Source organism: Crocodylus siamensis, chromosome 8, assembly GCF_052110815.1.
Source record: "Crocodylus siamensis isolate JL-2025a chromosome 8, ASM5211081v1, whole genome shotgun sequence".
Classification (NCBI taxonomy): domain Eukaryota; kingdom Metazoa; phylum Chordata; order Crocodylia; family Crocodylidae; genus Crocodylus; species Crocodylus siamensis.
Window position 1 is genome coordinate 74,035,671 of NC_143402.1, and position 27,933 is coordinate 74,063,603.

The 27,933-nt window shown below is 41.6% G+C and overlaps 1 protein-coding gene across 2 annotated transcripts; it reads left to right on the top strand.

Annotated features, from left to right (window-relative positions):
- The first annotated feature begins 46 nt into the window (after nt 1-46).
- PSMD12 (proteasome 26S subunit, non-ATPase 12) lies at nt 47-18,691 on the top strand. Of its 2 annotated transcripts, XM_090059481.1 has the most exons (11): nt 48-236; nt 4,334-4,393; nt 4,642-4,770; nt 7,997-8,104; nt 10,034-10,138; nt 13,494-13,643; nt 13,824-13,958; nt 14,788-14,900; nt 16,004-16,178; nt 16,679-16,756; nt 18,018-18,691. In XM_090059481.1, the coding sequence occupies exons 1-11, from the start codon at nt 129-131 to the stop codon at nt 18,225-18,227; spliced, it is 1,371 nt and encodes a 456-aa protein (XP_089915607.1). In that variant the 5' UTR covers nt 48-128; the 3' UTR covers nt 18,228-18,691. The 2 variants fall into 2 exon arrangements, with proteins under 2 accessions (XP_089915608.1, XP_089915607.1); XM_090059482.1 differs by lacking the exon at nt 18,018-18,691 and having other exon boundaries at nt 47-236; nt 16,687-16,755.
- The last annotated feature ends 9,242 nt before the right edge of the window (nt 18,692-27,933 follow it).

Sequence of the window (27,933 nt, forward strand, 5' to 3'; positions counted from 1 at the left end):
GGCCACGTCTCTGCCTGTGGACGCCGCGCCGGGTCCTCGAGCGCGGAGGCTGCCCTGGGCGGTGCCTGCGCGCGCGGCGGGCGGGTTTCCGGTGCGTGCGCGAGGGGACGCGGAGCCGGGCCGGCGCGATGGCGGAGGGTGGCGCGGAGCGGGCCGACGGCCGCATCGTCAAGATGGAAGTGGATTACAGCGCCACTGTGGACCAGCGCCTGCCCGAGTGCGAGCGCCTGGCCCAGGTGAGCGGGAGCCGGAGCCGGAGCCGGCGGCCGCGGATGGGCTGAGTCATGGCCGGGCCTGAGAGGGCCCGCGCTCCCCTCAGCCGGGGGCGGCCCCCAGGAGACCGGCTCGCAAACGGGCGGGGGCTCCAGCTCGATGAGCAGCGTCACATCCTAGCGTGGTCGGTGGGGAAGGGAGCTGCAGAGGTCACCGAGTGCCTCTAGGCCTGGACAAGCCCTCCCCTAAACTCAGCCCTGACCCTGCGCGCTGGCCTGCCATGGGGAAGGCGGGGGGGACCTCGGTACCAGCCTCTCGCTGTTAATATTAACATCCCTTCGGAGGTTGCTGAAGCGTTCCTTCTCAGAGTCTGCACTGAGCTGGGCCAGGAGGTCAAAGTCCTTTGTGGCCCCAAACATAGCCCTCGGCCTGAGCTGGGATGGGGGGCTCTGCATTTCTTACCCTGGGGCGCATGAGGCAAGAATGTATAAAAAGGTCATGAGCGAACTTTAAAAATGGATTTGTTTTCCATCAAGAGCTCGGCAAGCAGCCGTTCACCTGGGCAGCCCTGGGGAAGATGGGGAGTAATGGATGCCGACTCCCGGAAGATTGATTTGGGCTCAATTCTAGGACAAACTCCGTCACAGTCAGGGTGTCTTGATTAAGGAATAAGCTTCCTCCAGAGATGGTGCAATTGCCTACCCTGGAAATCTTCAAGAGGAGACTGAACAGTCTTCTTGCTGGGGTCACCTCACCCCAGTTGTCTCTCCTGCCTAGTGCAGGGGACTGGACCTGATGGTCTTGCGAGGTCCCTTCCAGTCCCTTCCATCTATGAATTATCCTTTAAAGGGGAAAACTGCCCCTTGCAGGCTGGAAGGGGTGTTGGGACCCCCCTGCCCCACACACTTGGGTGCTGGGGGCAGGAGATCGGAGTGAGGGTCACCGGGTCGGGACTGCCCACAGATAGGTCCCGTTACAAATGAAGTTGAGCACCACTGGTCTAGTCCAGCCTTAGCCAAACCATCCTATACGCACCATTGTGGTTTGTGTTAAGAGGATGGAGCTGGGCTGTTTTCAGCGGTTGCAGGTTACAGAACAAGGAGCAATGGGCTCAAGTTGCAGCAAGAGACGTTTAGGTTAGATATGAGGAAAAACTTTCTCATTAGAAGAGTAGTAAAATACTGGAACAGGTGACACAGAGAGGTGGTGGACTTTCCATCCTTGGAGGTTTTTAAGACCCAGCTAGACAAAGCCTTGGCTAGGATGATGTGGTTGGGGATGGTCCTGCTTTGGACTGTGTGTGACCTCCTGAGGTCCCTTCCAACCTTAATTTTCTATGATTCTGTGATTCAACTAAACTGCATAAGACTGCTGTCAACCTTGAGCAGGGCCCTGAGTTGTAAAGCCCATGTGCACAGGGAATCCAACATGTCTGGGTCCCTCCAGCCTTGGGGGCACAGATTGGGTTCCAGCTGGGAACAGCATGATCACAAGGAAGTAGATATGGGTTATGTGCATAGTGACCGGGTGGTTGTCCTCTGCTTCCTTTTGCTGTAACTGGATGTGTGCCGTGTAGTACCACACACAGCTGAGTTCTGCTGATTTTGCTGTCCCCAGCCGGGCTGGCATAGCCTTGGATGTTACACCCTGCAGTTTCCCAATGGCCATGGGCACCAGCATTGCACCAGGAGCATATGTGATGTTGTGCCAAGTGGATGGCTGGGATTGTAATGAGGCAGATCAGTACGTGGTTCCTGGTGATGTAGCCAGCCAGGCATAGGTTGCATGTAGTAAATGGTAAATTGAATTCTGTGAGAGTGGGAGGGTGTATGTTAGACCGAAAAGATTTTGGCAGGGGATTGGGGTGGCTGAGGGTGACAGCCCAGAGGCCAAAACTTCAAGGCCAAAACAGAAGCGCTCATGAAGCGGCCTGTCGGATTCCAGCTCAGAGCTGCAGTGTTTGTTGTAAATAGTATTGGGTTTTCTTAAGATATATGTTAAGAAGTTCAATCTGTTTGGCAGCCTAAATTGCCTTGCTGTGTCCTTTAAAGTCCCAATAGCATGTACAAATATGGCTTCCAGTGAGGGCAGGCATTTTGCTCCTTGGTTTAGGATATTTGTATGAAGCATGCAATCATACATCATTTGCATGGTACTTTGTGTTTAAAATTTGGAGATGGATGTGTGACAGCAACCTTTTTGGTTAAGGTTAACTGCACATATAAGGAATTTAACTGCCAGGCTTTGTCTGGAGTAGTAAAATTAATTGTGTTTAGCCCTGATTTAGTGAGCACAAAGTAGTTAAGCCTAACTGAAATTCAAACTTTTGCCTTTTGTGGAAGTAAAGGTAATGCATTAACTAAATTTTAGGTGTTTATCTAATAGCATATGCTAGGGTTTGGCCAGTTGAATCAAACTACATATGTTATCCTTCCTGTATGTTACAAAAAAGTCAGTTTTGGAAGTTTAGTTCTGATTTAACTCTTCTGCTGCTTCAGCTGTCACAAGCCTGGGTTTCTTGTGGCCACTTTACTGTGTGTTGTGTCAAAAAAGGAAATTTTAGGATAGGCTAGGGAGGAATGAGTTTGTATACTTTTCAAATTGATAGTTACATTTTAGCTTCTACCATATTCATAACATGGCTTTCAAGGCTTAGTAGTTTTCTTGCCAGAAGGAGTTCTGTTTCCTTCTGCATTTCTTTTTTTTGTTTTGTTAGTTGTTTACGTATTTTAAAGTAGTGTTTTGAAATCCCCCAAGTCAGTTATTTAAATTGAGGAGAGTTAGATGTGCCCTGCTTTTTCTTAAGAAGCATGCAATTTTTTGCATTTTTTTGGCTTTTATGAGGTGATATCATTTAACTTTTTAAAGGTCGTAGTAGATATGTTTCACATGAGAGCGGGGTGGGAAAGGTTTTGGAACTCAGATGATCAAGGCTCTCTTCCTGGCTGTTACCATGGCACTTTTTCATGTAGTGTATCTCAGTGTTTAGGAGCTTGGTCTGGAGATGAGGTCCATGGTACGTGGAATTTAGCAGCTCAAAACCAGAGGCTGCTTGTATAAATGTTTTCCTTAACTTTTGGGTCTCGTTCCTCATCCAAAAAACAGGGTTAATAGGACTCGCCCATCTTTGTAAAACCCTTTGCCATACTTTGTATTGGAAAGTATCAATGACTCATCTTAGTGTCCTTAAGAAATAAACTGCCTTGGATTTAGTACTTTTCCGTCAAACAGGTGTGATTATCCTCAGTTTAAACTACTGTGTTCTTCAGTTTCGTAGATTCATAGATTATAAGGCCAGAAGTGACCTTGGAAGATGATCGTGTGCCCCCTGCATCAAGCAGAAAAGATAACTGGGGGTCAGGTGACCCCAGCGGCTGACCATTCAGTCTCCTCTTGAAGATTTCCAGAGATTGCACCACCTCTGGAGGGAGCTTATTCCACAGTCTGGACACCCTGACTATGTTTTTCCTAATGTTGAGCCTGAATTGATCTTCCAGGAGTTTCTGGCCATTACTCCTGGTTTTCCCCTCAGGTGCCCTGGGGAACAGTTGCTCACCGAGCCCTTGATGTGCTCCCCTAGTGTAGCGGTAAGCTGCTACCAGGTCCTCTGTCAGTTTGCTTTTCCTCAGGCTGAAGAGTCCCAGATCCCTCAGCCATTTCTCGTATGTCTTGCTGACCATGCAGGTAGCTCTTCTCTGGACTCTCTCAAGCTTTACCATGTCCTTGCTGAAGTTTGGTGTCCAGAACTGGACTCAGTATTGTAGCTGTGGTCTCACTAGTGCTGAGTAGAGTGGAAGAATCACCTCCTTGGTTTTGATGGAGATGCATCGATTGAGGCATGCCAGAGTATTATTTGCCCTACTGGCTACAGCATCGCACTCCCGGCTCATAGTCACACTGTGGTCTATTATTACCCCCGGATCCCTTTCATTTGTGGTGCTAGTCAGTTTGGTGCCACCAAGCCTGTAGGTGTGTTGGGGGTTGTTCACCCCAGTTGGAGCACTTTACATTTCTTGATGTTGAACTCCATTAGATTCCGATCTGCCCAACTTGCCCGCCTGTCTAGGTCCACCTGTATCTGTAGCCTATCTGTTCTAATACTGTTTGTTTATCGTATTAGGAAGGAAGACTGCAAGAAGTAATTGAAAACCTACTGTCCTTGGAAAAACAGACGCGAACAGTAAGTAAAAAACACTTTGCAACAGAGAGATTTATTCAGGGTTGTCAGTCTGTACTGTGTTTTCCCTGTACCTTTGCTAGGTGTTGGGAAGGAGAGAACTGAGATGCCTGGTCCTGTTGTGTTCCCCCTTTCTCTTGGAAGTGGTGGGAGAGTAAAATTATAATGGATTATCCTTGTCTTTGTGATGACACAAATAGTGGTATTATAGCTGAAGTTGTGTGTTTGATTAACGGTCCTCTTTGTTACAGGCATCTGACATGGTTTCCACGTCTCGTATCTTAGTTGCTATAGTGAAAATGTGTTATGAAGCTAAAGACTGGGATGCTCTTAATGAAAATATTATTCTTCTGTCCAAGAGAAGAAGTCAATTAAAACAGGTAAATTCAAACTTTTTGTACAAGCAAGCAAATGAAAATGCTGCTGTTGGGAAGGAACAGAGTTATGCTATGTTTATTATTCTCCCTTCTGTACATTGACTGTCTTGTCTGTCCCCATATAATTCTGAATAGAGTGATACTTAACTTTTACAAACATTTGTTATTTCTGTTGCTGTCTGGCATCTCTCCTCAGCATCTTTCATTTTAAATACAGTGTTTAAATACTGCATTCAATGTTTTGTATTAGTTCTCATTCTCTACCAGGTCTTTCATAGTTCTGCTTGATGCTTGAGTGCGTGTTAATTTTCTTGAGTGCATCCTCATATATCTAGATTTAGATTTCTAATAACGAGCACTCATGTTTATTTGAGTTTCTTCAACCTTATTGTCTGTAACTAGGTTTGTTTGTTTTTTTTAAAACATCCACACAATATTCTCTACAAGTCTCCTGAAATACCAGAAATCTATGCATAGTAAAGTACATTCTTGGTTTCCTTTTCCTTTGTGATCATCTTGCATAAGTGCATTTTTATTTGGTTCAAATTTCTGCATCCTCTTGGTGATATACAGAGTAATCAAGTCGGTCCTTTTCAGTTTCCCTCTAATTCCTTCATTTACTTCCTAATCTGTTTATTATTGATAGGACCAGGTTTGTCACAATCATATCACTGGATCATGAAAGAGAGCCCTACTCTGATCTGCCCCCTACAGAAATGATTTGCTAATGCCAGGATGTACTGGTGAGGAGTCAGGGCAATGGGTACCCCAGGTTCTTTAATTTGGTGTTGAGGAGAACCAACTCTTATTTCCAGTACATTTTCTGCTGTGCCTGGCCTGAAGCAGAAAATGAACCCAAATCACTAATAACTGCTTTCTTTACTAGTAAGACAATTTTCAGTCCGACGAGATGTGGGTCATTAAATTGTTGACCATCAAGAACGTGTGATGTCCTGATTGTTAAGATTATTACCTTCTTTCATGAGTTGGATAAGCCAAAATAGTAGGCAGTGTGTTGGTCAAGAATGACTTGGTCTTTATGAAGCAGGTTTGCTAGTAGCTTCTGCTTACATGGATCAAATGGCTAATTTGAAGTAACAATTAAACATGGATAATTGTTAGATTTTTGCCTTGGAATGTCAGTGGTATGTATATATGTTGTACACCTGCTTTTATATTTAAAATTGGAAAACAGTTTCTAGCTTGTATGACCTATCCACCTAGATAAGCAGCAATATGCTCTGTTAGAGTGGATATTGCTACTTGACTCTAGCTAATTAGCTTTTGTCTTCTGAATCATGAAAGCTGATCATCTCAGTTCTATCCTAGTAGTTATAAATGTCAAGGCAAAACTGAGTCTTGATGGAGCAAATATACTTTTTGAAAGAAGTTTAGCTGTATGTTTTTTCCTTTTAAAACTTGCATTGAGAAGAAAAATAAAGGAGTTAAGATATGTAATGTATAGTGCAACACAAATATCAGCATTACAGTAAGCCAGGAATTTGATCGTATTTGATTACAACCTGACTTTTTTCCAGAAGGCACTTGCTGAAACTGATGTATGACCATATGTATACTGAATTCTGCATTGTAGAGCTTGGAGATCCCCCTGCTTACATGGGTACTGGAAGACTTTTATCGTGGCAGCTGGAACCCATATGTAATTTACCCCTTTTTAGTAGGGTTAATTAGCCTAGAGGGAGTTCCATGCTACTATGGCTAAGCTGCTTTATTATCGAAGTAGTTTGGATATCTGTTATATTGTATGTATATCCTAAGTTTGGCATGTAAAGTGTGAAATTTAAACAGAATTGTAAGAATTTGTTATGCTCAAACAGGTTTATCCTTCACATGAGAATGCAGTTTTATTTCTGTCAGTCTTTGGAACCAGCTGTCAGAGTTGTCAAATGCATTTTGGATGAAAAGGGTATAGACATTAAGTATAGACTATCACGTTTGTCACACTGCCTTTATAGGATGCATGTTTAATATAACTACTTAATTAGAAGTCTGGCAGATTTAATGGTGTCAGAGCTTCAGGAAAATAAGATAGATATTTGCTTTTCCAGTATTAGAAAGTATTGGTACTTTTGTGTAAGTTGAGTACTGTACAGTCGTCTTTCTCCAAAGAATGTGGCAAGGTACCTAGCACGTATCGGTCATTGCTTATATTTTTTTAGTAAGAATTACTGCCAAATGACATGTGACTAGGGAAGGAGGGAGGTTAGAGAGAAGGGGAAACTGTGCTCTTGGATGACAGGTCTCTTTGGCTTGCTTTTTTTTAAAGAAACTTGGGTGGTAGTTTTGTTGTTAGTTTTGTTGTCTTACTCTTCCTTTGTCAGATTTGTTAAAAACTGATCATTAAAATTAAGAGGACGCTACCTATTTCTGTGGTTTTCTTATGTATCTTATAGAATCATAGAATCAATGAGTCGGAAGGGACCTAGACAGATCATCTAGTCCGACCCCCTGATTTGAGCTGTAGGATTTCATACTTATTTTGAGCTGTAGGTTTTCATACTTTTAGTCAGTAAAATTTGTGCCCATGTGTTGGTTTGTTGGGGGGTTTTTTAGGCTGCCTCCTGTACTGGCTTCTTTGCAGCTTTTGTAGTAGAGTTGAATAAGTATCAATTCCGGTTTACAGAGAAGAGTAATTTTTAAAAGTATTGTTAAAATATTCTTAGATTTGTTGCCAAAACACATTCTAAAACATTCTTCATCTTGAATACAGTAGCTTAAGGCCAGTAAGGAATCTGAAAAAGCTGCTTTAAATCCAGCATATGTGGAAAGAACATCAGTAAAAAGAACAAAATGTTTTTTTTCTTTCTGGAAAACAGGCTGTACTCTAAATAATTTCCTTTAACCCACAGAGACTCTTTAACAAACAGGCTCTTTCCAGTCAACACTGTAGATACTTTGATTTGGCAAAAGAAGGGTTGTTTTCAAGAGAGCTCTTGAGCACAAATTGGGAAATGAGCAATAAAGCAACAGAGCATTTGATTTCTTGACTCAGATTCTCATCTTATTTTATATAATGCTGTGTAAGGTACATCTGTTCTCTCAAGCTTAGGCTTTGTGGAAGTGATGATAAACCCCTACCCACTTATCTTGGGTTTGAGTCTGTTCAGTATTATCATAATGTTTTATATATATGCCCATAGCTTATATTTTTAACACACTTTCAGAAATGTAAATGTAGTAATATCTTGCTTTCTGTTTTTCATACCAGGCAGTTGCTAAAATGGTCCAACAGTGCTGTACTTACGTTGAAGAGATTACAGATCTACCAATCAAACTGCGATTAATTGACACACTGCGTATGGTTACAGAAGGAAAGGTAAGGATTTTTCTTTCAAGACTGAAATTTTTTAGAAATGTAATTGTACAATAAAATATTTGGTTTCTTTAAAGTGCACCTTGCTAGCAATATTGTTAGAATAAGGGATAAGATGTTACATATTTAAATAATTATAGTATGTTTAACACTAAAGTTTAATTGTTCAAAATTTTTCTTTGGGAATTAAAGTATAATAAATACAGTGACAGAAACGGTTCTTTTGGCCTTGAGCTTCAGAAAAATGTAAATACTAACCCAAATTTGATCTATCAGTGTCTCTGATTTATTTTATTTTTCATTGATTTATTATAAACAATAGTTTACATGTATAAAACATGTTCAAAATGCTTTATTAACACATTGTTTATATGAAAGCATTTAATACTTTACTTTTTAGTCAAGTTACATACGGTTTTACATTTGCAAAATAGAAAATGTTATAGAACATTGAAATTACTATAATGCAGGTTGTCCTTAGGGACATCCACTTGCTATTAAACCAAGCTTATATTTATTAATTTATATGGAGTTCCTGATCATTTGCATCATTAGCAAGAATCTTTATTCTTTCATATTGTTCCTACTATCTTATTCTTTGGTTCTGTCCTTCCATATCAGGGTTGGGGCCCAGTAATGGGGGAACTCTTGCAATACGCTTCCTCCATTCATTATATGTCACCTGATAGATACCCTCTATCTCCTGGGCCTGGGCACCCTCTTGAACAGTAAATTTCCCAATAGAACCTAACAAGATCTCTTGAAAAGCTGCTGTATTTTTAACTTGAATTTCCCAGCATTGATTCTTATACACTACAACAGCAGTTTTTGTTGAAAAGATTACTGAAACAAATGTAAAAGGAATGTTTTATTCACTAAGTGCATCCCAGTATGCTCCTTTTATTTAAGGCACAGTGGATTGGTTTAGGAGCTAACCTAGTTGAACTAGCCTTGTGTAAAAATAGGGAGATCCTGTAATCCTAGCAGGATCTGTCTTAGTTGTCACCCACTCTTCTTTAGTACTAGGGATGTGAACTGTTAAACATTTAAATATTTAACCGTTCATATATTGATAGCCAGTAATACCTTACTGGTTATTGTTTAGCATGGGGCGGGGAGCAGTTTGGCAGGAAAGGGGGGAAAGGAAGTGGTGTTGTGCCCCTGAAGGCAGCGGGGCAGATAGGAGGAAGAGAGGGGGCACTAATAGCTACTATAGCTGGGAAGTGGTGGGGGAGCCATGAGGGGCCCTATCTTTCTTGTGGCAGTGCAGCCCTGGCCCCTTTCCCACTGTCTGCCCTGAGGCACATGTGTACCCACTGCCGGTAGCAAGCTGGACTGGGGCTCTGCGGATCCTTATGCAGCTGTTTAAAGCCTCCTGACCACCTGCTACAGCTGGCCCAAGCTCCGAGTAGGACCTTGCTGCCTGCCATGGAGCCTGGGCTGCTGGCAGCAGGGGGGCTACAAGCAGCTGCCCCCAGGTCCACAGAGCCCCAGCCTGGCTCATTGGCGGCAGCAGGTACACACGCACCTTGGGATGGACAGCAGGCAAGGGGCTGGGAATGCAGTGCCATAAGAAAGATTGAGCCCCTCGTGGCTTCCACTCCGTTGGCCCTGAGGCCTGTGTGCACCTGCCACCAGCAACCCTGCTTGGTACTTCCATCCATGACTTCACGGGGACTGTGGTGGGGCTCACCACTGCTGCCTGAAGCTGGCCCTGGCCCTGGCCCTGGCCCCCAGGTAGCCATGCACCGGTGGCAGCAGCAGGCGAGGGGTTTTCCCAGCCTGCTGCCGCCACTTGGAGAACAAGTGAGTACAGGCAGGGGCCAGTTCCCAGTAGATGCATATTATTGGTTAATCATTTAACCGATAACATTAGGGGAGTATAAACAACTAGTTAATGAGTTTAAATTTTAGAGTTTTCATTAATTCCAGATATATGTGGAAATTGAGCGTGCTCGTCTAACGAAGACTCTTGCGACGATAAAAGAACAGAATGGTGACGTGAAAGAGGCTGCTTCAATTTTGCAAGAACTACAGGTAATGCATCGTCTAGTGCATTAAGTGCTTTACCACAAAAATCCGCTTTCTCAGCTGTTGAAATTAACAGTGTTGTGAAATAATTAGCATGATAAAACCATACTGCATAGTTTTCCCAGAAATCAAACGAATGCTTGTCTGTGAAAGTAAAATTCAATTTAGAATATTCTAACTTTGCTAACTTGGGTCATGATTAATATCACTTTTTGACAGGGGTTTCACTGTGTTGTGTAGTGCATGAGATTTAGTTTTAGTTAAGTCTTTTACCCTTTGTCAGACCATCGGTTGTAATTAAGAAATCTTACTGTAGCAGGGCACTAGGCTGCCTGCTACTGAATAGTAGTAAATGGGCTCAGCTGCCACTCACCAGGGCAGCAGGTGGGAGTTGCTGTGGCAACTGATTGGGTCAGCTGACCGCCAGGGGGCAGGGCCTGGCCTTTATAAACAGAGAAGGCTAAGGCCAGAGTCAGTTCCCCTGCTGGCAGCCTAAGAGGAGGAGGGAGCTCTGTTAGAGCAAGCAGAGCCGAACATAAGCTAGAAGCCTGATGGCTGGAGAGCGCCTGCTTGACAGTACTGGGTGGAGGAAACCCTGATAACAAGGAGATACGTGAGAGGGAGCCAGGTTGGCTTGGAAGTTGTGTTGTAACCCAGGAGAGGGAGATTTTAGTTTTGATTATTGTTACGAACCGGAGGACCGGGCGAGGCTGTAGGGGTGGAGGAGGCCTCAAGGGAGCTCCCCAGTAGAAGGGAGGGGGTTCCAAGTGTCGCAGAGGGCGCTGCGTTTTGGGGTGTCCCGACCCCGGCCCCAGTGTGGGCGATTATCGGGAAGAGCTCAGCATAGGCTCGAGAGAATGGGTCTGTGGCGGCCAGGTAAGGCTAAGGCCGCCTGAGCCCTGAGTGCGAGCAGCGCGAGCAAGGCCCCAGTGCGGGCGGGGAGTGCAAGAAGCGCGGAGGGACAGGCCCCAGTGGGGTGCTGTCTGTATGGGAGAGGCCCGAGGCGGGAGCCTGAGGCACAGGCCCCAGGTGAGGGCGAGCTTACTGAAAGGCAGAGGCCCCGGGAGGGGGCGAGCGAATTGAGCAGGCCCTGGGAGGGGGCGACGATAGAGAGGCAAGGCCCAGAGTGGGTGGTGGTATAAAGGCAAGGCACCAGTGCGGGCTACGAGAGCCCGGGAGACAGACCCCGGTGCGGCGAGGGCCGCGAGAGAGGCAAAGGGGGGCGTCCATGTGGGTGCTGGTGGGCAATTGGACCGAGCCCCAGTATAGCAGGGTAGGAACCGTGTCAAAGCAGAGATAAAAGGCAGCCTCCCCTAAACACTTAAAACATCAAAGACGTGGCGGGCGAGATTGGTGAGGGTGCATTTGACACCGGCTTGACGCGGTAGCTAGGGGGTGCTAAGGGAGGTCACGGCACCCCTAGGTCATCCTGCCACTCTTACCTTAGTTCCTATTTGTTCTGTGTTGGGCTTTTTACATGACCTTAGCATAGGTAAGACTCTTACGGATTTTAAAAAAAGGTCCCACGCAAGATGTCTTCTGCTAGATCCACTTCAGGGTGGTCTGTTAGGTGAGTGGAAGGAATCTTTAGCATCATGGATGTGTTTACCTTCGGTCTGGAAAGAAGGCTCAGGAAGGATAACATAGAGATCTAGAAAATCCTGAAGGGCATAGATGAAGTGAATAGGGAACTGCTGCACTCCAAGTCCCAGAGTACAAGAACTAGAGGCACCCACTGAAACTAACATAGGTGAAAGTACTTTTCACTCAGCCCATTATTAGTACATGGAACTTGTTGCTACAAGAGGTAGAGGCAGGTAGTGCAACCAGGTTGAAAAAAATGCTTAGACAAATTAATGGAAGACAGGTTCATTAATAGTTAGGGATGCATTCTGTGACATCTCTAAACCAGTAATGGTGGGTGCCAGAAGGGGTACAACTTGGGATGAATCACTCTAGACATGCCTTGTTCATATGTTCTCCATCTACACGTCTACTACTGCCGCTGTTGGGAGACAATACCAGATCAGGGGTGGGGAAAATATGACCCACAGGCTGGATCCAGCCTGTGGAGGGACTTTATCCAGTCTCTGGGAGGTCCCTCAGACCTACCTGGTCCAGGCACTGTCTGGGCCATGCTGCGTCCTGCTGCCCCCAGGCATGCAGTGGCGCTGGGGCGGCTCTGTAACTGGACTCCATTTCTAGGCAGCTCAGGTGGTGGCAGCTCCTTCCAGCTGCTGCTGCCAGTGACTTCAGCTCTGTAGAGACTGGCCTGGCCTGCCCCACACTTGCTTTGAACCTGCCTCAGAGTGGACCAAGACCCACACGTATAGCTCTGGCCCTGGGCTGCTCTGTGCCTGCCCATGATGAGTGGTGGCTGTGGCGGTGGCTGACTCCTGGGCATGGACGTCAGGAGGCTGTAGCATGAAGGGCCCAGTAGTGGTGAGGGGGAGGTGGCCACTTTTCCCTGTGCACAGCAGCAGCTTCTGCTGGGCCACTGCTTATTGTGGACGGGCTGGTCCAGAGCAGGCGCAGGGGAGGCTGGGACCGGAGTCAGGTTTATGTGCATGGATCCTGGCTGGTCCAGAGCTAGTCTGCTGCAGCCGGGGCAAGTCCAGACTGGGTGTGGGGTGGCCCAGGGCTGGGGCTGTGTGGTCAGCTGCTGCTGAGTCCAGTGGGGGGTGGCAGTGGCAGGGAGAAGACACGGTATGTGGGCTCCAGGTTTGGTGAGCTTTTGCAAAGGGAGAGGGGAGGAGTTCTGACTGGCTGGCAACAGCTTCCCAAAACTGTCTATGTGGCCCATGGCCCCAAATAATTGCCCACCCCTGTACTAAATGGACCACTTATTTTTTTAGGCCAGGGGTTGGCAGCATTTTTGGGCAGTGCCAAAAACACCAACAACCTCAACTCGTAAGATGTTGGTGTGCCGGGGCAGACAGTGGGGGAGCCATGAGTTGCCCAATTCTTGTTATGGCAGCACAGCCCCAACCCCTTCCCTGCCATCCAACCCAAGGCACGAGTGCCAAGCAAGATGTTTTCAAGTGCCATATGCTAACGCCCGTCCCTCCCTTGTTTAGGCAAATAAGCAAGTCACGTTTGGAAGGATTTAACCTCATGTATATACCTATTGATTAATATGGTGCCATAATATAGTAAAGTTATACAGTCAGATGGTATTGATTTAGCTTGTCTTGCAGTGTATATAGTAGTTTTAAAGTTGCTTTGTTTAAATATATTTATAGTAATACATTTGATTTGGAGCCAGAAACTTTAAAATAACCATATGAAAGAGAGCCAGGTGAAAATCTTTGATAGATCATACAAATATCCCTACAGTTAAATGCTTTAGTTTTTATTTTAGGTGGAAACCTATGGTTCAATGGAAAAAAAGGAACGTGTGGAATTTATCCTGGAGCAGATGAGACTCTGTTTGGCTGTAAAAGACTACATTCGGACCCAAATTATCAGCAAAAAAATTAACACCAAATTTTTCCAAGAAGAAAACACAGAGGTAAAATAGATGTGTGGGGGTTTTTTTTGTTTTTTTCCCCCTTTCCCTACTTTACTTTGTGGTGTGCATTCTGTCCAGGCTTAAGCATGTTTTTATATGTTAGTTTTTGAATTCTAATTGGGTATAGTACATGAGATCAGTGGATCTGTATTAACTTGACACTGTTTGTAATTGTTCCAGAAATTAAAGTTGAAATACTACAACTTAATGATTCAGCTGGATCAACATGAAGGTTCCTACCTCTCCATTTGTAAGCACTACAGAGCCATTTATGATACACCTTGTATCCAGGCTGAAAGTGAGAAGTGGCAGCAGGTAAAAACAATACAAATAAATTTGCTATAATTCCATGTGTCAGAAATCCTATTTAATTGCAGAATCCTGTTAAACTTGAGCATGCATTATACCAGGGGTGGGCAAAATGCAGCGTGCCAGGCCATTCCATCTGGCCTGTGGAACCCCTAAAAAATTTAGAAAATTAATATTTATCTGCCCCGACTGCCTGTCATGCAGCCCTCGATGGCTTGCCAAAACTCAGTAAGGGGCCCTCCGCCAAAGTAATTGCCTGCCCCTGTATTATACAGTCCATCCTGCTGTTGTTGCTTACAGCATATCAGAGTACTTTTAATCAAAACATTAACAAATTGGGTACATAAGGAGGAATATATAATAAAGCTAAGCTACTAATTAATATTAATTCAAAACCACTATTTGCACAAAGCAAATAATCATGTATGTTTGATTGTTTTTTTAAATTGAATGTGACTTGATTTTTCTTCATTATATAAGGGGATGTCTAGAAACAATTTGAACAACTACGTTTTGAACAGTAATTTTTTGGAATTAGCTCTGAGGTTGTGAACACAATGCAAGTGCTTCATAACTCAGGATTGTTTTCCTGTTGAAATGACAGCATTATAAATTTCAGTTAACCTGAACATTTTTTTTACCTCATAATCAAAATGTAAATGTTTTAATTTTACCCTAGTTCCTTTAGAAACGTGGCTTGAGCCTTATAGAATGTGTATCAGATTACATATACAGAAGATTAGCTGTGCTTACGTTGCAGGCTGTGTTTACTTTTGAATTATTTTTCTGTTGTTAAAAAAAAACAACAACCTTATGGTTCTTTCCCCTTGAATAGGCACTGAAGAGTGTTGTTCTATATGTTATTCTTTCACCCTATGACAATGAACAGTCTGATTTGGTGCACAGAATTAGTAGTGACAAAAAACTAGAAGAAATCCCTAAGTATAAGTAAGTATATCTTTTGCATACTTTATTCTTGCAAGAAAGTTATTCTTACAGTAACCCTGAAGGTAAAGTGAATTCAGATGCCATGAGCTTATTGTAAACATCTTGTAAAGTTAAAAATAGTTTGGGGAAAAAGAGAGTGGCTCAGTTCATAATATGAATGTTGCATTATGACACACATGCATGTATTTGTGCCATAATGGAAAGTTCTGTGTTACGCACATAATATAATCTGTACTGCCTCTATTTTGTAATAGCCAAATAATACTGTGAGCCTAACATTCGAAGGATGGCCTCTATTAGCCTATACATAAACAGCGTCACAAATGGCAGTTTCAGTTTGCAGATCCTTTTTGCATGAGTGCATGTAATAGACATCAGGTCTGGATTAGATTTAATCATTATATTTTATTTTTTGTACTTTAAAGTGTACATGCAATTTTTGCAAACAGAATTGCAGATGAATATGAGAGATTGTATTGATGAGGTTTCCTTCTAAATTGAGCTCAGTCTCTCTTGCTAACCCATATCCTATCACCTGTGTACTTGGAATTGCATAGGTTTAATAGATGTGAAATGGGACCGTTCTGATTCAGTGGAATGTATTTGCACAGATATGGTATTGACAAACTACACAGCCAGTAGAAATTTGAATTTGCAAACCGTGCAAAGTGCAGTGCAAACAGTTAATCAGCAAAGGAGAAAAGTGTATTACAGGAAAACATTAAAAAAAATCATAGGAACATAGGACTGAAATGGATGTCCAGTGTAAGTGTCTAGTGCCTTGGGTATTTTGCCCACACTCCTCTTACTACAAAATGAGGGTCCATAAGACGTATAATAACTAGCAATTTTTTATCTAATTTCTATCTTAATGGATACAAAGTACCCAGGAATACAGTGCCAGCATTGTCCCTGGCTTAAATGATTGTTTTCTTTTCCTCACGGTTGTTTCTCCCTAATGTACTTACTATGGAGTTTGGCAGATTAATGGGGATAACACTGAATTTTTTGCTAGTGTATTTGTATTCCGGCAGGATTGTAAGTGTAAAATACTGAGTTGCTTGCTATAAGACAGTAAAGTGGCTTTGCTAAACTGTTTACAGGGATCTTTTGAAACTATTTACCACTATGGAATTGATGCGCTGGACCTCCATAGTTGACGAATATGGAAAGGAGTTGAGAGAAGGATCTCTTGACAGTCCTGCTACAGATGTGTTTGGTTATACAGAGGAAGGTGAAAAGAGATGGAAAGACTTAAAGAACAGAGTTGTGGAGCACGTAAGTACAACGGACTGTTTAAGCATTTTCCATATAGACAAGTTTGGAGTTACGAAAGATGCGTTTCTCCTTATAATGTAAGAGGGAAAGAAATTAGGGTACAGAAATGTGAAATATGTACCAATAATGGGAGTGAAACAATAGCACTGCTGCAAACGAATGCAGTGCTTAAATATTCAGGTTACACAGGTTGTTTACTGCACTCTGAAGTGTTGGTTAGGACAGAAACTTAAGAAGCATGTTGTATTGTATTAAATTAGCAATTAGTGGTAACTTTTTTTAGGTAGTTTGGGACGTGGAGGCAGTGTTTTAGCTTTGCAGAAGAATATTTCGTATTCAGAAAAAAGGCCTCTTACTGTTTGTTTGCATACCTTATGGTGGATAAGCCATTGCAGCAATGCAATTCTAGTCTGTTTTAAAATTATCTTCTGTAGTTTTGTAGCTTGATTCAGTTAAACGTTCACACACAACCCTAATAACCCTGGACACTTTTATTCCAGAATATTAGAATAATGGCAAAATATTATACCAGAATTACAATGAAGAGAATGGCACAGCTCCTGGACCTATCTGTTGATGTAAGTGTCATCTAGGATATCTTATTTTGTTATAAAGAAATGTAGGCTAGGTGAAGAAATTGATATTTAACTTGGAATAGCGCTCTGAGTTTATTTGCATTTTATAGGCATTTTTAACACTGTATGCTAAGTCTCACATCAGATAATGATTGGAAGAGCCGTACCTACAATGCAAAAAGAGAAGTTAGTATTTTAGCAATACAGCACTCTTGATAAAAAATCTAAAGGCATGCACACTCACATGTTTTCTATGTATTATTCTTACAGTCTTCCATGTAGTAGTAATGTCTTCATAGTCTCTCTGACATTGCCCCAGTGTAACCATAGGTTTCTAGTTACTAACACCAGAAACAAAGTGTAAAAAAAGGATATTAATTATACTTAAGTTTACTGAAATCTCTAAGGGGTAACAGTAAATTAGGATATTATTAATTTTGTCTCTAATAGTGAAAATATGGACTGTACATGCATCTATGCCTATCCAGGGATTAGAATAGAATTTTATATTTCATGCAGTGTTCAAAATGATAGGAAGTAACCAGGAAGTAAGAAAAAAACAGATGTAGATTCCTTCAGATTCAAGACGGTAACTAGATCCTGTATCCCATGTGCTGTAATCCGTTGTAAAAGGGTATAAGCAAACATGATTACATCTGACTTGTTATTCTCACCTTCCTGTTTGAATTTTCCAAATGGATTTATATTTACATTTCAGAGTATGTGGCATTAAGAGGGGAAAAAATCATACACACACTTAACAGTATTTCCCTAAATACCTTATGACTTGCCTCTCTATATAACAGCACCGGTCATGATGTTTTGTGCAGTCCACTTTATATTGAATATTTGTGCCCAGATTAGCAGTAGAAAGTATATTTTAGAAGTTATTTAGCCAAATGCTCCAAGTGCATTGGAGGCTTTCTGGTCTTATAGTCTGAAAGTTTACAGTTCATGCTGCTCAAAATGGGACTAGTGGTCAGTTGTTTTTATTGTAGTTGATATTGGGAGCTTATTGACCTTTTTGTTTAATAGTTACAATGTAATCTCAGGTGTTACAACATAATACAACATAGTTACACCATCATATTTTAATATTATGCGTAATATTAAAGTATTATGTCCATTGTAAGTACAGACTATAGCAGAGTGTACTGCTGTAAAGGCTATCCTAGATAGTTGATTGGAAATTTGGAAAGAACTTCTGATGTTTTTTGTTACAAATGCTGTAATCCTGATTTAGTGCTGTTTGTCTCCTTTGCAGGAATCGGAGGAGTTCCTGTCCAATCTAGTAGTAAATAAGACTATCTTTGCTAAAGTAGACAGGCTGGCAGGAATTATCAATTTCCAGAGGCCAAAGGACCCAAATAACTTACTCAATGACTGGTCTCATAAGCTCAACTCATTGATGGCCCTAGTTAACAAAACCACACATCTCATTGCCAAAGAGGAGATGATACACAACCTTCAGTAAGGTGCCTCAGTAATGTTAATGCCTTTAATGAAGGCATTAAAACTTGATAAGAGACTATTATTTCAGCGTGTATATGGTTTATTTTCTCCCTCCTTCCCATTCCTCCCCCTCACCCCCCGCCTGCTTCTGCCCTGGGTCTAAGATTTAGAACGTAAATAACTCATAAAACCTTGTTGACAATTAAGTATCCAGAATGTTCGCTTAATTGTTTAAACGTTTTTTACTACAATTGGTGAAAGAATATAATAAAATTGTATTGCCTGTGTAATCAAAAATAGTCTTGTGATTTATCCCAGTATTTTTTGGAAATGTTTAGATATTTGCCATCATCCACATAACAAATATTTCTGCACTTATTTCTTTACATGGTAATTTGTTTTTGCAGTTTTGAGTGAGAATTATATTGTTAAAAAAGGCAGGTGTTTTACAAATAAAATGTACTAGCATAACTTAAATACTTTTAATGTTGTGTCAAACGTCTAATTTGTTCAACAGCCAGGACATTCAGAAATTGTGTTGATGCCTCCTGTCTCTTCTGTGTTTCAGTATTGCAGGAGTATTAGAGCATGACTTAATTTTGCAAAGCCCAGGTTTCTTAGCCATAACTCTAGAAATGTCCTTGGTTTTTTTTATGGGTATAGGTCTGATCCTATTTTACCTATGGTGTGACTTTTAATTTATAAAAGAGAATACCAGTACTTAATTATCTAACTTTGGAGTTCCAAATTCTGTGTTCAGTTCATATTTGTCTTATATTTCAAACAAGACAATGCTCTTGTTAGCTTGAACTGCTGTTAAAATGAAAATAAAAAAACCTTCAAGATTAGGAGAAATGCTGCAGGACTGTATATAGAATCAAAGATACTGAAGTGTGTCTATTTCTGGAAGTCTACAGTGACTCAGAAATGTCACACTTGGATTGTCATACTTAAAAGTTATATATTTATCTCTTGTGAGGTATGTATTACTCAAATAAAATAGGGCAACATTTGAACATCTAGTTTTAATATTAGTACAAGATTATTTTCAATATTGTTTTGGTCTCATTAATAATTGCACAAGGAGTCTAAAAGGGGAACTATCAGGCTAAAAATCCTTTTTTTTTAAATTGCATGTTATGGTATCTAGGTACTAAAATAAAAAGTGGATAAGGTCTGAATTTCCTTTTTATCATTTATGCTGTTACTACTTTCATTTGGCTTAGTGAAAACAGAATAATTTCACTTTGTGTTGGCTCATCTGAACCCAAAAATTTGAGGTAGGGATATTGCATAGGAGTATTTGAATTCAGTTCAACAGTTGTTTTTATTCTGAGCATTTTTGTAAAGCTTGTAAGTGTTGCTGTTTTTTATAGATGCGTCCTTATAAATTAAAATTGGGGCCTAAACTGGCTGACTATCCCTGTAATATGCTACCAAGCAGGTCTTAAAAAATCGAGATGCTTGGGTATCACTACTTGTGAGAGACCTGTGCTCCAGTATTTATTTTTGCATGTGAAGTTCAGTTTATTTTGGATTTGATTCATTTTTATTATTAGTCAGCAAAATCTTTTTAATGTGTTTCAAGTATTGTCCTTCTGTCTTTTTGCTAGTGACAAAACATCATTCTAAGTACTGAGCATCAGATAGAAAGGCCTGATCAACATCAGTTGGCACAATTATTTTATATTTTGTGAAGAGAAGGCTACAGGACAGTATTGTAGAGGAAGTGTGGTATGCTGAAATTCAAATGTGGCTGAGCAGATTTGGAGGCTCTTCTTAATTCCAAACACTAGATACATTGAGCTGTATAAAAACTCTTTTTACAGATTTGTTATAAAGTTGTTTCAAGAAAATATATGCTTCCTTTTCTAAATGATCCCAGGACTCTTAGGGTGCCTGTTAGGGCTGTGCAAAGCTTCTGGTGCTGATTCAATTTGGAGGAGGTTCGGCCCGATTCAGTGGCTGAATCAGAATCAAATCAGGAGACCAATATAAAGATCAGAATTGTTTCAAAGCTCTCCAATTCGGAAAAGATTCAGAGAGCTTTGGAAATTCAGGCAGTCTGTGTTTGCTGCTGCAGGGAGCTGGACACAGACTCTGTGCCAGTAAGTTGGGGGAGAGGGGACCATGGAGGAACCCCTGCCAGGCCCTGTCTGCTGTCCCAGCTCTGTCAATGAGTGCCCTGCCTGGCCCCAGCTCCTGGTTCTTTTAAAAAAAAAAAAAAAAAGCTCACACTGTGGGCCACAAGCCCCAGCCCCTGCCCACTCTCCCAGCCCCCCCCTCAGTGGCTGCTCCACCTGTCCCCAGCTTCTGGCTTTAAACAAAAAAAACAAAAACAAAAATCCTGCACTCACCAGCTGCTGCAATGGCTGTCAAGACTTCTGGGGGCTCCTGGCAGAGCCCCCCACACAGCATGGGACATTGTGGGGCAGCAGGGATGGCCCTCCCACTTGGCAGGAGCTGGTGATTGCAGGGCTTTTTTATTTTATTTTTTTTAAGGAATTGGGAGCTGGGGCCAGGCAGGGTGCTGGGAGAGCGGGCAGGGGATGGGGGCTTGTGGAAGAGCCCTTTAGGCAGCGGGGGGCAGCAGGGATGCCTCCCCCCCAAGCTTTTCTTTTTTTTTTTTTTTAAACAGCCAGGAGGCTGGGGCTGGGTGGGGCAGCCATTGATAAGGATGGGGCCTGTTGGATTTGGCCAATTCGGCAATGGCTGAATCTCTGAATCAGATTTGGCTGAATCAATTCGGGACGGTGATTCAAATCACTGAATCACATTGCTGTCCCCTGAATTGGCCAAATCTGAATCCAAAGCGAATACTAGCTGCTTTGTACAGGCCTAGTGACTATACATGAACACACAGGCTGCTCTGACATGCTGTAATTACAGTGTGTCAGAGCAGGCTTGATTAATCAAGTCTGCTGGAGCATGGTAATTACTGTGCTCCTGCCAGCCTCTGGATCTCATGCATTGGCATCCCCATGCTTCAAAATGGCAATGGCAGTGCTTGAACTGAAGTTCATTGAGTAAGATGCTTATACACAAGATGCTGTGGTGCTTTAGAGTGGACCCCTCTTTTACCCCCAGAGCACATGTAAAAATGCCTGTAATTCCAGTGCAAGTCCAGCACTCATAAGTTGATTGAGGGAGAATTAAGTTTTGCACACATCTTATCTGTTATCAGAAATGGGTTCTCTGTAGCATTAACACTTATGCCAAAAATGCACAAATTGTTGATTGAGCTTAGCAAGTGGACCATGACAACAAAAACATTCAACTTTGGCATTTTGTTTAAAGGCAGATGATATGAGCTGTTCCCTGTGCATTATATGCTTGTACTTACCTGTACGATAACCTAACTTATCATGCTTCTGGAAAGACAAATGGATGATAGTTCATTTGAATTTAATTGCCATAACTCTGTCATTAGCTACAGTCATGAACTATTAATATATCTTATCCCCAGCCCAGCTCTGCAGCATTATTAAGTGTAAAGAGCTTCTTTCATTCTTGCTTAGTTCAAATTGTATATAATAAGATGCTATTTCTGTTTCTCAACATCAAGACAATTTAGTATAGCTTGTCTGCTATTTTTTTTCCAAATGTATAGATGCATACAGATCAGGAAAATATTAATCCTTTGATAGTTAATGTAAAATTCACTTGGTCCCAGCTTTCAGGTGGTGATTTTCATCAGTGACATCTAAAGAGCAAGAAGAGGTATTAATCCATTAAACCTTCAATTAATAGGCATAATGCTGATGTATTATCATCTGTAGAAAACAAATGTAGCCCTTTTCCCCCACCATTTAAGTTCACATATTCACTGGATCTTGTAACAAAGAACTACCTGTTGAGAACTAACATGCATTTCTGGGGCTGCCCTTGACTGATTCATTAATTTGTTCATAAGTCATTAATGCAGAGTAAAATTTATATATAAAAAACCCTTAGTTAAAAGCAGATTGAGCTTGAGTGAAGTTTACACCTCCAGGCCATAGTAAGATATACCAGTTCAGTAGTTAATTTAGGTAGCATTTTGAGTGGGAAATGGTTTTGTGAGGACGAGAAGAGAAACAAAAATGGTTAAAAGCCATTAATTTAATTGATTTTACATTTGGGATGGAGACCCTAGGTCTTTCCTGAAAGACGCTGGGGACCACCACTATGGGAGAGGAGCATGGTGTGGTGTGGTCAGTCAGGCTCTTCAAAGGCGCAGTGGCAGTTAGGCAGGTGATGGCAGCAAGATATCTGAAATTAAAGGCTGACCCACTGAGATGGAAGAAAAAAATCATGAGCTGTCTAGAAGTGAAGGATTTCATTGCAGCTGGCCAAAGGTGCATCTTAATATTCCCAAGGTATTTGAGGCAAGGAATGTCTTTTTGTGCTGTTTATACAGTCGGTCTCACAATGGGGTCCTAATCCATGACTGGGGCTGCAATATAAATAGTAATAGGTAGTGCCGTTTCTTTTAATCAGATCTTTGTTTCATATCTTGTAGAATGCTTGAATCTTAAGCATGTCTATTTTCAAACTTGCACCAGTCTTAACCAGAGGTGTGTGGCACCTTTCTTTTTAGCTCCATAAGCTGGATAGAACCCCAAGAATACATGGATACATGGTAACATTTGATAGAAACGCATTTAGACACTTGGTTGTTTTTTTTAATTTCCTCAAACCATTTAGAGTGTTAAGCTTGTTGGATATTAAAATTGCAGATTGCTCATCGCCTTTAAAGTCAGACCAAGGACTCTCAAATTGGACACCTAAAATCAGTGGCCACAACTGAAAACTTTAGCTTTTGAACTTTATAGAGATACACCTCCAGCCTGTTCCCCCACTATGACTTCTATCTGGGGTAGTAGAAAACACAGCTGTCTTCATTAGAAGTAGGAAGTGCAGTTCAAAATAAGATGACTCTATACCTGTCGAGGCTTTTGATGCCATCCAGGAAAGCTTTCCTTTCATATCTTACAGAGCCAGGTGTTTGTAATGAATGCTGGAAAGGAACTAGTATGTTTGGGTGTTTGTTTTAAAGAATGTGTGTATATTATGGGGAAAAAATTAGAACATGCATATAAATATGGAAGTTGGGCATTGCAATTGCAATCAAGGATGTATCTCAAGCTCCCATGTTGGCACCTTTAAGTGAACAATTATTACATCAGTAATTACGGTGGATTGATAAACACTGGAAAAAATGGTATGCAATTTCCAGCCACAGTTTAAAACATGGCTTGATCACTAATTTATAGGCCTAAATCATTTGATTGGAAATAGGAAAAATAGGTTGTAACACTCTTAGGAAGCAATAAATATCTAGCCTAAAACACTCCTAAAGTCATTCTTTCATCCCTTTTCTCCACTCTGTTCTGAATTGCTAATTGAATGCCTTCTTTTCTGAAGAAAAAAAGATACCATTTCACGTACATGCACCCTCAAATATAATATACACTTTGTTTTTGAAAGATAGAATTTAAAAAAAAAAACAACACTTTTCTCCCAGGATTATGGCTGCATAGAGCAGCGACTGAGCATAATCTTCAGGTGATTCACCCTTCCTTTCCTCCGTGACTAAAGCTGAACCCCTAGCTGCTCCTGAAGACTGGTCTCCATGTGAGAGAGATGGTTTTTTAAATGAGCTAATAAAGAACCTGTGAAATAGAGACCAGGAGCAGCTAGATGATAGCAAAATGGCCCGAACCAAGAAAGAAAGGTTAGTTTGACTAGTGGAACATGGAGAACATTAAAAAGGAAAGATTATTGTCAACATCTGTAGAGTGAAGAACAGTGAGCCATTAAGTTCATTGACTCAGCGCCCTGAACAGTAATACCACAGCTGCTGCACTGTACAGCCGGAATCAAACCAGGATGTTTCCCACTGTAGGCAGAAAATCAGTTTCCTTGCTTAATGTACTCACCCCAATTTTGGGGTGCTGAGTTTTGGGGAAGAAGGTGCATGCTGTAAATATGGTACTTGACACAGTTATTCTTGCAATCATGTTCTTTTATTCCTTTTTGGTCAACCTGTGAACTGGAGCCCTATGCTGTCCCGTTTAATAGAGGGGATGCCTGTACTAACTTTTCAGGCTTAGAGGAGATGAAAGGGAAGCCATCAACCTTTTAATAGGAACAGCAGTGTCTTTTTGGCTGGGCCTGTAGACTCAACCTCAGATTTACACCTTAAATCTTCCAGACTCTTATTCAGAGCTAGTTTCATTGTTTAGAGAAGCATGGCATTCAAATAAGGAGCAAGCAACATAAGACTTCTAGCAGAGTTTTCTAAATATATCAAATGATATTTTTTCAATGTTCTCTCAATTCTATGCTCAAGCCCATACTTTTTTTCATTAAAAAACAAACATGTTATTTCTGCAGTAAGATTGTCATTTGTGCTTTGTAGCTTAATCCCTGTGTCACTGCTGTGTGGTCCCCTTTCAGGCTGCTTGAACTTCCTTTTTCTAACCTTTTAAACTAAGGTAGAAAGTATCCTATGATGGTGTGGATGGATTGGAAGCAACCAGGAAATAAACTCAATGGTGTATATTTTGGTCTTCTGTATTTCTACTGCCATTGTCATCTCAATATTTTATGTGAATCTGGAGAAGAAAAAGGAAATCAGAAAATGATTAAGGTTTACAGGGTCTTGCCTCTGTGCATGTTCACCTTGTAGAGAGAGATGATATGGCCAATATCTTTTTATCTTCTAAAATAATCCATGTGTCTTTATTTCAGACCTTTTTTAAAATAAGATTTCTAACTCAAGCTAGACAAGCCACAAATTGTGGTACATGAACAACAAGTCAGTTACTTCAGTTCTAGTAGAGAATTTTTCATTTGACGACCATGGACACTAGTGATCCAAGACCCTTTTTTACTTCTTATTTATGCAATATGGTAGGATGATTTTTAACCCTCATTTTAGCATAATGCACGTGTAACTTTTTTATGCATGGGTGTATATTTCACTGTAAAATATACTTTCTGTTCTCTAATCAGACAACGGTGCCCATACAGTTGGTAGCACAGTGACAAAATGAACATGCTGAGAAATACTTTAAGGGCAAATTTCACAGTCTGACTTGCTGAAGAATACATTTGGCACTGTATCAGCTGGAACACTTAAATAGCTGTGACTCGCCCCTGCACATGCATAACAATAAACATGAAATTCCTTCTTTAGTCTCAACATGAAGACTCATATTGTGTCTTCTGTTAAATTAGACACTAAAGAACAAGCTGGAGTATGAACCCGGGGGACAGGAAGTGATTGCTGGGTACTTGAAATTGCTATCTTCAACAGAACCAAGACGAAGTGCTCCTTTCTGTGCAGAAGAGTTTAAACTTTTGAGGTAGAGGTCTTTTACCCATCCAGCACAAGAGAATCTGGTGTCAGAGCACATCTAGACAACTGAGTTATCGGTTAACTTAGAAACATCTAGAAACAGTTATATGATAGTTAATCCATTTTTTCCTTATGCAGTAGATTTGGAGGTGTGATTGGATGGCTTGGGGAACTGACAATTGTGTTTCTCAGTTTGCTGTTTGACATGTTATCTAAATCTAGTAATAGATCACTTGCTAAAGGAAGTTAATGCACAGGTAGCGTGTAGGGCTGTGTGAAGCTTCGGGTGCTGATCAGATTCAGAGAAGGTTCGGTCCAATTCGGCGGCCTAATCTCTGAATCCAAATCGAATCAGGAGACCAATAACAAGGTGCGAATGGATTTGGAAAAGATTCAGAGAAAGATTTGGAGATTCAGAGATTTGGGCAGTCCCTGCTCGTTGCTGCTGGGAGCTGGACCTGGGTTCTATGCTGGTAAGCAGGGGATGGTGGGGAGGGGGGGTGGAGGAAGGGAGATGACCATGGGGGGACCCCCCCAGGCCCCATCCCCTACCTGTTCCCCCAGCCCTGTCAATGGCTGCCCTGCCCAGCCCCAGTGTCCCACCACTTTAAAAAAAAAAAAAAAAAAAAAGCCCTGCACTCACCGGATGCAGCAGTGGCCATCAGGGCCTCTGGGGGCTCATGGTAGAGCCCCCCATGCAGTGGGGGGCAGTGGGGATCGCCTCCTGCCTGGCAGCAGCTCATGAGTGTGGCCTTTTAAAGAGCAGGGATGCTGGGGCCGGACGGGGCAGCCATTGACAGGGCTGAAAGAGTGGCCAAGGGATGGGGCCTGTTTGATTCAGAGATTTGGCCGATTTGGCAGTGGACCAATCTCCAAATCAGATTCAGCTGAATCAATTAGGGACAGTGATTCAAATCACTGAATCGCATCACTGTCCCCTGAATCAGCTGAATCCAAAGTGAATACTAGCCTCTTCGCACAGGGCTAGTAGTTTGCATTTAAAAAGAAGTATGGCTCTCCTCTGATGTACTGTCAGACAAATATTCCCCTTAGAATTAGTACCCCTGTTGGAATGGTCAGGAAAGACCAAGGGCTCAAAGGACACAGCCTAAACTACATGAAATTTCATCTCAAAAAGTTTTCCAGACCGTAGGCACGTTAATTAAAGGGAGAGTGTAAGCACTTGTACTTTAAAACAGAGAACTTCCATTTGCCATTGAGTTTCAAAGGGCTAATACTCGCTTTTAGAAAATACAGGACCGAAACTAGGCAATTTCTTCCTTCCAAGCTGTGAAGACAAATGAAGGGCAGTGTAGCCTTCATATCTACTCTAATGTGTCTTTGGAAAATAACAGGATGCCTTCTTGCTTCTTGTTGACCCTCCACCGCCTCTTTTTAGAGCTGCATTTGCCATTTTCCATTTATTCAGTTCACTTTTTTCCTCCATTTATTTTTCTGGAGAAAAACCAGGAAATCACTAAAAACAAATAGGTTTTTATTAGGATGCCCCAAACTGAAGGAAATAGGTTTTCATTCTTGTCAATTATAATTTCCAGTACTGTTACTTCTAAGTTGTTCCTCTCTTTAATTTTCCTTTTAACTATGATCTCCCGCAGTGTCTATGTTGAGCCCTGAACATTAGAAACTACAGCTACCAGAATCACTTGATTGGGTAGTTGAGCTTTAACGGTGCTTCATGTACTCTGAAAGGCTGAGAGAGAGAAATGAGGTCTCTCTAGCATGGTTGGCCTAGTTAAAAATGATTGGAACAGAACTAGAGTTCACATTGACTTTACAAGGGAAGAAGTAGGCAACTAATGGAAAGGCCGGAATTTATTTTATTTTCTTGAGAGCTGAAATTTTAGCACTGATAATAGCTGAAAAATGTTAATTACATCCCACCTGTTTCTGGATTCACATGCTGCTTAATTTGAAGTATAGCACTAAACCATCCAACTACTATGTTGCACTGTCTAACTACTTTGTTTAGATGCACTGAAATGTGCTATGAAAAATGGGTGTGTGCATACCCAAAAAGTTAAGCATTTATAACTTGTTTCAATTCTTTATTTGATCAATAAAGAATCTTATGGTAGCACTCTTACTAGAAGTAGCATCAAAGAACACTTTTGCTGCTCATTCACTTCATATTGGTTTCTTTCATCCTGTGCATTATTTATTTCCTATGTTAAATTATTTAGTGATTATTAATAAAATTATTTTAATCATTAGTATCTCATGCATAGTTAAAATTGTGTGGATGAGGCTGCTTACTGGTTTTAGAAATGATTCAGTACTGCAATTTAATAACAAATTTTAAAGCACCTAAGTGATTTAGGCTCCTAGGTCCCATGTTCAAAATGGACTTAGGCTCTTAGGTCAG